This window comes from Podarcis vaucheri, assembly GCF_965113315.1.
Source record: "Podarcis vaucheri genome assembly, chromosome: 9".
NCBI classification, from domain to species: Eukaryota; Metazoa; Chordata; class Lepidosauria; order Squamata; family Lacertidae; genus Podarcis; species Podarcis vaucheri.
Window position 1 is genome coordinate 17,298,003 of NC_138767.1, and position 11,441 is coordinate 17,309,443.

Below are 11,441 nucleotides of genomic sequence, written 5' to 3' on the forward strand. Positions count from 1 at the left end.
GGTTGAAAGGAGCAGGTTGCATGCTTTAAAATATGGGCAGAGAAGGAAGAAGGACCATGAGCTTTTGGAGCTGGCTAGCCAGAGCCTAGGGCTTGCCAATCAGAAGGTTGGCAGTTTGAATCCCCACGACAGGGTGAGCTCCCGTTGCTCGGTCCCTGCTCCTGCCAACCTAGCAGCTCGAAAGCACATCAAAGTGCAAGTAGATAAATAGGTACCGCTCTGGTGGGAAGGCAAATGGCATTTCCATGCGCTGCTCTGGTTCGCCAGAAGCGGATTAGTCATGCTGGCCACGTGACCCGGAATCTGTGCGCAGGCTCCCTCAGCCAATAAAGCGAGATGTGTGCCACAACCCCAGAGTCGGTCACAACTGGACCTAATGGTCAGGGGTCCCTTTACCTTTACCTTAGCAATAGGCAGTCATGGTGGAGCTCAAGAATGCTATATGCTTTTGAGCAGACTGCTACTGCTGTGTCTCTAACTCTGTGAGCGAGTGCACCTACCTAAGATGGTTAGATGGCACCTTGTACGCCTCCTTCCAGCAACTCCTGCAGCTAAACTAGTGCAAAACATATTGCTCTGCTTTCCTTTGGACCACATCCGTGAGTCATCTGGGAAGCCCAGGACCTCCATACACACTATCGAGGCTTGCACCCCAGAGTGGGCATTTTGGTGCTGTTATTGCAGCTGTTTGACTTTACACCTGAAGACACACTCCATGGGCACCTGAGACAGACAGATGCCAACAGTAAGTCATACCAGAATTGCCAAATTATCTATCTGGAATCCTTATACCAGAGTTCCAGCTTTGTCTGAGCTTCAATCAGAACTCTCAGACAGAGGGGGAGAGTGGTGGAAAACCCCTCCAATCTTACCATCCTCCTGCCACTTCCTCCCCTTTGTCTCTTTCAGCAGGGCTACACCTGAAGAAACTGTCACAGGAGGGGCACACCACTAAGGTTCCTTCCTGAGCAATTTCTCCCCTGCTTCAACAGACACCTGCTGTCTATCACACCACCTAGCCTAGTTTAAACAGGTGGAGATTCCCCTTTCTCTGCTCTCTCTCTCCCAACCCCTTCCCCTCAGCATTTTTCCACTCTAATTCCCCAGCCACACTGCCAGCAGAGAGCAGCCCGAGATTTACATATTCATTCATTAATTAATAGTATTTATGTGCCACCCATTAACCAAGTACCCTGAGCAGCTTACGGTAACAATAAAAAAACCATATAAAGGTACAATTCTAAACCACAAAGTAGAATGCATAATGCAGCATTAAAAATTTCAGCAGCGGCAGCAGAGAATAAAAAGAACCCTCTCTGATGACAATTCCGAGCTTTACCTTGGCAAACTGAGAGGGGAGGAGGTGGTCTCCTCCAACACTCTGCTGCTGTTGCTATAGGTGGTGTTGCTGTGGGGATGGTGGGGGCAGGGAGGCGAGGGGACCAGCCCTCGATGGGTCAACAAAAGCTTTAAGGCAAAGAAAACCACCTCTCTCTTCAGCCGGTCTGACATTCTCCCACTCCCACTTTTACTACATGGTAGGAACTGATATCAGGCTCCCCACCACCCAGGGGGGGGGACCCAGTTGGCATTATAAGCCTTGATAGAGATGTCAGAGGATTCCATCAGAAATGAAAATGGGAGCAGAAATTCCATGGGGGTTCAGGGAAACATGAGATGGTTTGGTGGGCTGAAGCAGGAGGCAGGGACAGAAGGGGCTTTGCCCCCCTCAATATTTGCTGGCAGGGGGCCAAGCCCCCACCCCAATATCGAGGGGCCCCAAACACACCAGCCTCCAGCCTGCAAACAGCCTCCCTCTGTGCTACCCATTCCTTCCGCTGATGCAACATCACAGATGCATCAAGCGTCATGCGCACGATGTCACACTCACAGGACATGTACTGGGCCCCCCAATCCTGGGCACAAGTAATGCCTCTGGTACAATACCTCTTGAAACAGTCGTGCCTTTCCCCACCAAAAAATCCTGGGAGCTGTAGTTTGGTCAGAATACTGAGAGTTGTTAGAAGACTCTATTCTCCTTACAGAGCTATACCACTGAGCCTTTTGGACTTGCTCATCGGAAGGTCAGCAGTTCAAATCCCCGCAATGGAATAAACTCCTGTTGCTCTGTCCCAGCTCCTGCCAACCTAGGAGTTCAAAAGCACACCAGTACAAGTAGATAAATAGATACCGCTGTGGCGGGAAGGTAAACAGTGTTTCTGTGCACTCTGGCTTCTGTCACGGTGTTCCATTGCGCCAGTAGTGACCAGTCATGCTTGCCACATGACCTGGAAAGCTGTCTGTGGACAAACGCCAGCTCCTTCCACCTGAAAGCGAGATGAGCGCCATACCCCCATAGTCGCCTTTGACTAGACTTAACCGTCCAGGGGTCCTTTACCTTACACTTCTCAGAATTCCCTGTGAGGTGGGATTGATTCTTAAACCACTCTGTAAACTGTAAGTCTGTGATTCTAGATTCAGGTAGGTAGCCGTGTTGGTCTGACGCAGTCGAAATAAATAAGAAAATAAGAAAATTGTCCAGCAGCACCTTAGGGACCAACTAAGTTTGTTCTGGGTGCATTTTGTGTGCATGCACACTTCTTCAGATTCTTCTGTGAGTACTCTTAATGATGCCAAAATGGACACTCTAATTGCCTATCTTCATTCTCTCTCTTCTCTAAGGTAACCCATTTTCACAGATTTTCTTCCAGCGTTAGTCTATTTCTCTTTGAGAGAAGGAGAGGTGGACATATAGGGAGAAAGAGCAATTGGAGGTCAGTGCGAGGGAGAGGCTTGAGTTTTCTTTTTCCAAATTTTTTTTGTCTCCAGGCTTTCTAAACCACCTGCCGCTCTGACCCCTAAACCATCCCCCCTTCTACTCCCATAGTCTGAGTCTGAGCCTCTAGAAACCCAATAAGCCTTCTGGGGGAAATGGAGGCCACAAAATATTTATTCATTCTTACATTTGCGCCTCACTATTCCACTAAAGAGTCTACATAGTTCTCCTCCTCTCCATTTTATCCTTGCCATGACACCCCTGTGAAGTAGATTAGGCTGGCCTGGCCGAGTGAGCTTCGTGGTTGAGTTGCGATTCGAACCCTGGTCTCCCACCGTCCTAGGCTACCCAATATGCCACGCCGGCTCTCAAAAATGTTTAGCTGTAAATGCCAACCGCATCCGGTGGCGTCCCAAACACCGAGGCGTCCACTGTTGCTTTGTTGTTGTTCGGTGCCAAAGCGCCTTTGTGAACGTCTTTTGCACTCTGAGTTTTAATTGCGAGAGATTGATCGTTACCCTAATTCAGTTTGACTCTCCATGCTTCAACTTTGCATATTCAGTGCAATAGGGCAGGAGACAGATGAAAGGGGTTTTTGTTGTTGTTTGCAATTTAGCGCAGAGGGAAAGCACTGACTCTGTCTCGGAAAAAATGGAGTAGCTACAAGAGCAGCAACTTCTTATTGCTGCAGTACCAGCGGCCCTCCCCAAACCGAACTCTTGTCAGCGGGAGAGAGGGCAGTACATGCCATCCCTGCTCATTCAGTCCTTAGGTCCCCTTAGGTGATGGACAAAAATAAGTCGTTCGGCCATCCTGAAACAAATTGAAATAGCTTCCCATCATTATTACATTGGTTCACAGAGGCAATGTGGATCTTTTATTTACAGAGAGCTGATATGTGGCACACTGGCGGCCTCAAGGCATCGCCACACGATGCACATAGCATACCCTGCAACATCCCCTCAAAAAGCTCGACTTTTGTGTCTGAATTTTTTACTTCTTGAAATATGGCAACCCTACTCTACCCCCAATAACCAGACAACATTCCACGTTGTCTGAGCTCCTTTCGGATTACTTTTGTCCTCTCTCACACATCTCTTTTCGTTTCTCACTACACACACCACTAAAGAGGATGGCACCATTTGAGCCTGGATAGCTCAGTTGATTAAAGCATGGTGCAGGTTGCAGGTTCAATCCCTGTATGAAACAGCTGCCTATCCCTACATTGCAGGAAGTTCAGTGGTTCTCAACCTGTGGGTCCCCAGATGTTGTTGGACTACAACTCCCATCATCCCTGAGCTCTGGCCTTGCTAGCTAGGGATGATGGGAGTTGTAGTCCAACAACATCTGGGGACCCACAGGTTGAGAACCACTGGAAGGTCCTTTCCAACTCTACAATTCTGTGATTCTATGTAGATGATAAACTGCTTATTAGTATGTAGAACAAGTGGGACCTGCAACAAAATGTTGCAGTATGAAATCCTCCTGATCAGTGTTCCAGCCAATCCACAATGACCGCGTCCAAGACACTTTGTTTCATTCCTGTTCCAACCCATCCATTTCTCTCTCTCTCTCTCTCTCTCTCTCTCTCTCTCTCTCTCTCTCTCACACACACACACACACACGCACACGCACACACACATGCACACACAGAGCCAGTAGCATTCTATGGCTTCTGAGCATGCTCAATCTTCATTGGGCTGTCTTGAGATATGGTTCCTCACCCCCTTTTTTGGTTTCTCACTCCCCCTGAAAAGCAGGACAGATGATCACACTAGAGAGGATAGGCCAAAGAGGGCTTCAAATGATGTAAAGGAAATTCACCTTAGTGTGGTACAGTGGTTAGAGTGTCAGACTAGGACCTGGGAGACCAGAGTTCAAATCCCCACTGAGCTAGAAGCTCATTATTGTATACAATAAATCTCTGTCCACAGAGACACCTAGATCACTGTTTTGGGTTTCTCTTTATCTTCATCATATCTTCATCTCTTTATCATATGGAAGTTGCAAGTGCCAGGGGTGTGGCTTTAGGACGCTGCCTAGGGTGGTAGTTGACACACTGCCCGAAAAAGAGGATATGCACCACTGTAAAAGAGGACCACCAATCTGCATAGAATTTGCATGTGCTAATTTATATGCATCTAAATGCAAATTTGAAAATAATTAGCAGAATTTGAATTTCACAGAAGGGAAGCCAATTACTTACCCATGCAAATCACTCCCCTCAAATCTTTAAATTGATTTGCACCCCAATAAGATCACCCAAATAAGTTCTTACTCAATTAATTTATCACCGAGATCATCCAGAAATCAATCTGAAATCAATTTCCCTTTATTAACTACCCCCATTCAATTCAATCATCACATCATTACCCCACTAATAAAATTCAAAATAAATAGGGCGCACATTGTGATTCCCTTCAGGTGGTAGGGGGGGATTTTTATTGCTAGTCAAGGTGGCCAGTGGGTGGTCTATCTTTTCCTTTTCTGTCCCCACCCACATTAAAATAGAAGGCAAATTAACTCGGTGTAGGGGCAACAAATTCCCTGGAAAGGAAATGAAAATTGCCCTTCTGAGATGCAGACGTTGAGGTTTCAGCTCACAGAGCATCAGCAGTGAGTCTTTCTTTCGGCTCAAGTAAGTGGGGGGAAAGACTCCTCCCGTGTCTCTGACACTGGACATAGGGAAAATCTATTCCTGGATATCCATTTAAATATTGGGCTATTTCATAGGAGAGAGGACACCTTAGCATGTTGTCCCTGCCCCACTCCTTCATCCACGCGCTAGCATACACTTGCAGGAGACTAGAATGCACATCTATGTATCACAACAAAATAGGAAATGCATCGCTGGTGAAGAGGGTGGATATTTACATAAAACTTGCGTATGCTAATCTATGTGCGTGGGAGCCAATTTAGAAAGTTATTTCTGTATAGGCATAGCTACAAACTTAGAAATGATGGCTGTCATTTAAAGAGTAAAATACAGCACATCTCCATAGTGGGGAAGAGAGTGGCTAGGGGGCTCGTGTGCCTGCTCAGTGCAGTTCTAAAGTCCTCACACTTCTTTCTTTTGGTACTTCTTCTTTACACCAGACTTGGGCTGGACAGCCCTTCAAAGGGAAGACTGTCCTACAGGTCACAGTAGTGGGGATAAGCTGAAGAAGGGACTCAGAATGATGTCAAGGAGATATAATTTAGCTTACACTTTCCCCATAGTGTTGTGTAGTGGTTAGAGTGCCACACTAGGGCCTGTGAGACCACGGTTTCAGCCAGTGGGGTGAGGACAGCCCAACCCAGCCACTGCCCCTCAGCCTAACCTACTTCATAGGGTGGTTGTGAGGATAAAACGAGGGGGGCAAGAACCATGCACTCCTTGGAGGAAAAGGCAGTATATGCATGTCATAAATACATAAATGTGATGGGATTTTTGTTGCTGCTGCTGTTGTTATCAGGCATTTTCCTTCCAGATGTTTTGGGCCACAACCCCAGCTGGCTGGAGTTGATGGGAGTTGTACAGTGGTGCCTCAGGTTACATACGCTTCAGGTTACATACACTTCAGGTTACAGACTCCGCTAACCCAGATATAGTGCTTGAGGTTAAGAACTTTGCTTCAGGATGAGAACAGAAATTGTGCTCTGGCGGCAGAAGGCCCCATTAGCTAAAGTGTTGCTTCAGGTTAAAAACAGTTTCAGGTTAAGTACAGACCTCCGGAACGAATTAAGTACTTAACCTGAGGTACCACTGTAATCTGAAACATCTGGAAGGAAAAAGCTTGGTCAAGGCTAACATGAGGCACCTCCCATTTATGTGACCCTTACCTGTGGCCTGAAGCCATGCTGTCCAAACCGTGGTTTGCCCCCACAGTGAGAACATGCAGTAGCTCCTGGTGTGTATGTAGATTTCCTCCAATCTCTGGGCAAACCCTAAATATGAAGCTAAGTGAGGCAGCTTTTCCTCTTCTCCTCTTGGCACTCGAACTGCACTCCTACATTGCTTTATCCTGAGCCTTATTGTTGTGATAGATGAGATGCAATGTGTTCGCGGGGAGAAAAGCGGCGAGAGAAAATAATTACTTAAGTCGGACAGAAACTCCTTGGCGTGTTGCAGTCCATAAACCTCATCTGTCTACCCCCAGGAGCAGTGTGTTGTGGGGGGAGGTCTCCCCCACTTTGCACGAAGCACACAAAGCTTTGCATTCAGCCTGGCAAGCTCAAATCCATCACCGTCGAAGTGCTGCGACCGAGGAGCGCCATGGCATCTGAAATGACTGGGCTGGAAATTAAAGATAGCTCAGAGTGCCGATGAAGTGCCTGTGAAAAGAGGCAATTCCACACATCTGCCGGCAATCAGCGCTTATTCTGAAACACCCTTTTCATCACCCCACACCTAGCCTGCTTCTTGAGCGTTCCTGGGCTTTCTTTCTTTCAGGTTTCAGAGGCCGGCCCACTTGGCAATCTCATCGCAAGAATGTGCATACCCCTATTGTCACTGCGTAGGACTCTTAAGAGCTGGAATTGTTGAATAGTCTCCGGCAATTCAATTTGTCTAATCCCCAGATGACAGAGAGCTGTGATTTACAGTGGACAGTTCAAGGGGAAAGGGGAATTGTCCATCACACTTCAGCCCGGTTTATCCATGGCATAGAATCAAGCGATAATCAAGTTTTACTGTGATTGTACCTCTTCAGTCTGTAGGGATGTGGGTGGCACTGTGGGTTAAACCACAGGGCCTAGGACTTGCCAATCAGAAGGTCGGCAGTTTGAATACCTGCGACGGGGTGAGCTTCCATTGCTCGGTCCCTGCTCCTGCCAAACTAGCAGTTCAGAAGAACGTCAAAGTGCAAGTAGATAAATAGGTACCACTCCAGCGGGAAGGTAAACGGCATTTTCGTGTGCTGCTCTGGTTTGCCAGAAGCGGCATAGTCATGCTGGGCACATGACCCGGAAGCTGTACGCCGGCTCCCTCGGTCAATAAAGTGAGATGAGCACCGCAACCCCAGAGTCAGCCACGACTGGACCTAATGGTCAGTGGTCCCTTTACCTTTACCTTACCTCTTCAGTCTATGGCAGGTGGGATAAATCTTTGGCCCTGCAGATCCTGATGAACTGCAACCCCCATCAGACCCTGCAAACATGACCAACATCCAAGGATGATGGGAGTTGTAGTTCACCAACATATGGAAGATTTCCCACACCTGGCCTACAGATAGAAGCAGAGCCAGCTGGCCTTTGAAGTAGGGTGAGGTAGCTGCCTCAGGCGGCAGAAGCGCAAGAGATGGTGGTCCACCTGCCCCACCGCTTCTGCCACCAGCAGAATGCCCCCTCTCACTGGAAGCGTTTCAGTGTGTGGCGTTGTCTTCCCCACCCCTCAGTGATGGGGAGGGGACATTCCAGCACACCATGTTGCCACTCGTCTTCCCCACTCCTGGGGCAGAGAAAGTGAGCATCAAAGCCTTGTAGAAATCTCACCGAGTTTGGCAAGCATGTGTATGTTCTGGCATGCAGAGGAAGTGGAGGGCAGGGCATAGCAGCAGTGTGGGGGCAGGAAGTGGTACATTCCTTTTTTTCTCCTCAGGTGGCAAAACAGGGTGGGTCGCCTGTGTAGAGGAGCTCTTTAGTACTTGCTAGTTTGTAAGGTGGCAGAGGGACAGGCACACTTACCTCTGCCATGTCTATAATGCATTATCTCTACACCAGTGGTGGCCAAACTTGGCCCTTCAGCTGTTTTTGGAATACAACTCCCATCATCCCTAGCTAACAGGACCAGTGGTCAGGGATGATGGGAATTGTAGTCCCAAAACCGCTGAAGGGCCAAGTTTGGCCACCACTGCTCTACACAGACACCTGCTTGTGTTAAGAGCCTCCTTCTGCTGAAGTACACAAATGGTATGATTCAGGTTTCTGTATGCACAGATGCCCACCTCACATGGCATATTATGACTGGTAGAGCCTTTGCCCAGTCTTTAATTTCAAGATGCTTCCAGCTCTGCCCTAGGATAATTGCATAGCCTGGGGCAAGCGACTCAAAGGGAGGTCCCCATCTGTAAAATGGGAGCAGGATTGTAAAGCGCTAAGTAGCATATAAATGAGGGATAAAATACTATTTGACAGTATGTTTGGACATGGAGGCTGGGACTGAGTGCTTCCCTCATGCCTTGGGTTGGCAGAAATGAGGAGCAATTAGCCAGTCGAGACCCAGTCAGTGGCAGCAAGCAGTGTCTGACTAAATTCCCCAGTGGCAAATAATATTAAGCAAAAACACCACTACCACACAATCCTGGGAAATGGTGTAATTTATATGCAAATAAACAATGGCGGTTGTTTTTCTCCCCATATTGCCTCTAACTTGAGATTCAAATACAGCTAGGGAAGAGTTGGGGTAGGAAGCTGCAATCTGGAAGTCTTTGCAAAGCCTTCCCCGAAAGCTCCTTGCTTCTGTGCCTTCATGTCCTTCTCTCCCATTCAATGCAGGTGATTATCTGAGCTGCAGCAGCTCCCCGTGCCAAAATGGGGGGACCTGTGTCAATGAGAGGAAGAGCTTTGTCTGCGCTTGCCGCTATCCTTTCGGAGGAGCCAACTGCAGCACGAAGATGGTGGCGGAAAACGCTCCTACAAGTATAGGTGAGTATAAGTACGACCTAAGCCATCCCTTTGCCTGTGCCTCTTCTGCTGTAGATCAGAGATTACAAGACCCAAGTTCTCTCTCCTAGTTCCTCTCGACAAAAGCTCCCCAGTGGCAGAGTCATGGCTTTCTCTCTCTCCTTTAAAGCACTCGGTTCATGATGAGAGTCCGCAATCCCCCCGTTTTGATGCGTCCCACATCACAAAGTATAAAATTTGATTTCTTTCACAAGCCTATCCATAAAAAAAAATAATAGCAAGCAGCTCTATGGAGGGATTGAACAAGAGGGTTGTCAGCCGAGCAGCGCTATCATAAATAGGCCAGAGCAAGCTGGCAATTTTTTTGTTACAGAGGCTGTGAAATTGCATTATTGGGAAATTACGCGTTTGACTAAGGCTGCGCCTTCCATTTCAAAATAAAAATAAATAAATAAATAAATAAAGGCAATGGACATTCGAGGTCTGTGTGTGCAGCAGAAGTTCCTTTCTCACATTCCCTCAGGAGGGGAGAAAATGGAATTGGTGTCTCTTGCCTGTGGTTCTTCATGAGTTCAGGAAAGGGTGTGAATCGCACTAGTTTATGTACAATGAGATGCATGTTGGCTCTGTTATGTACTGAGTTCAGTAGGATTCAGAATGCAGCAGTCTGATTGGTCCTAGAACAATAGGATCCAGAATGCAGTAGTCTGATTGGTCCACAGGAGCCACCCAATCCAGCTCCAGGTGGAAAGGAATCCACAACCTGATTGGCCTACAGGAGAATCCCGGAATTAGCCAATCACGTGGGGCCTACTCTGTAAATAATGTATATAAGGCAGACATTCTGGGAGAACTCCCATTCCTCCTCACCACTATGAGCTGAATAAAGAGCATGAAATCCACTCTCGACTTTGAGTATATTTCAGGCTCCATCTGCATAAAAGGGATCTCTGAAAAAGACTCATCCCTTCTTCGTGCAGCACATAGCTAAACTATGGAACACGCTCCGACAGGAGGCAGTGATGGCCAGCATCTTGGATGCCTTTAAAAGAGGATTAGACAAATGTAATCATTTCACCAGGTTGCTTGTTACATGTTCTCAGCACCATAGGTGCCGGCTCCCTGGGGTGATGGGTGCCCAAGTACCCACAAAATTCCCCACGAAGGAGCCGGGCACCCACAAATTTCGGCGCCAGAGCCAGGCACACTCAATGGCACACACGTCCCCGGACACCCAGGGTCGTGGGGCCATGCTGGCACTCCTGCTCAGCTCCTTTGGACCATTTTGCACAGTGTGCAAGCAACAACTCGGAGCAGACACTCAATAGGGAGCCACAGGGAGTCTCATGAGAACATGGTCAGTTCCACGGTGGGTCCATCCTTCATCACTTGGCAAGCCTGGCAAACGTCCCTGAATGCAGAAGCAGCAGTCAGTGGCATCAGCCCTCCGATAGATCCACCATTTTTCATTTCCCACAGTAACTCCAATGAAGCATTCTGGGAAATTAGAAGAGGAGCTCCCAGACTCAGCTGCCCAGGGCAGTCATTGGGGATGGGGGTAGAATCATAGAACTGTAGAGTTGGAAGGGACCATAGCGGTCATCTATTCCAACAGTGTGGGGATACCTTGTGTTTGATCACAGTCACATCTTCCATTTTTAGGCATTCACCTCAAATTTATTAGATGTCTCCCTCCCAAAGTGATTTATGAAATGTCCCTTAAGTGAGATACAACATTTGTAACAAAAATAATACAGTGGTACCTCGGGTTACAGACGTTTCAGGTTACAGAAGCTTCAGGTTACAGACTCCACTAACTCAGAAATAATACCTCGGGTTAAGAACTTTACTTCAGGATGAGAACAGAAATCACGAAGCGGCAGCGGCACAGCAGCAGGAGGAGGCCCCATTAGCTAAAGTGGGTATCTCAGGTTAAGAACAGTTTCAGGTTAAGAACGGACCTCCGGAAGTTCTTAGCCAGAGGTACCACTGTAATGTGGGAGGAATTTGTGTCTGGGTTTGAGCTCTTACACCAATAGACTCTGCTCGGCCACAAATGTTC

At 47.7% G+C, this 11,441-nt stretch overlaps 1 protein-coding gene and 1 long non-coding RNA gene across 3 annotated transcripts in view; both read left to right on the forward strand.

The window, feature by feature from the left end:
* Window positions 1–11,441, forward strand: part of LOC309540207 — a 146,183-nt gene that overhangs the window by 79,142 nt on the left and 55,600 nt on the right. The window lies entirely within an intron of this gene.
* MMRN1 (multimerin 1) overlaps window positions 1–11,441 on the forward strand; it is a 68,286-nt gene that overhangs the window by 54,096 nt on the left and 2,749 nt on the right. For both annotated transcript variants that reach the window (XM_082236328.1, XM_082236329.1), the window contains exon 7: window positions 9,251–9,400. In XM_082236328.1, the coding sequence (XP_082092454.1) occupies window positions 9,251–9,400 (150 nt within the window). The remainder of the gene's footprint in view (window positions 1–9,250; window positions 9,401–11,441) is intronic.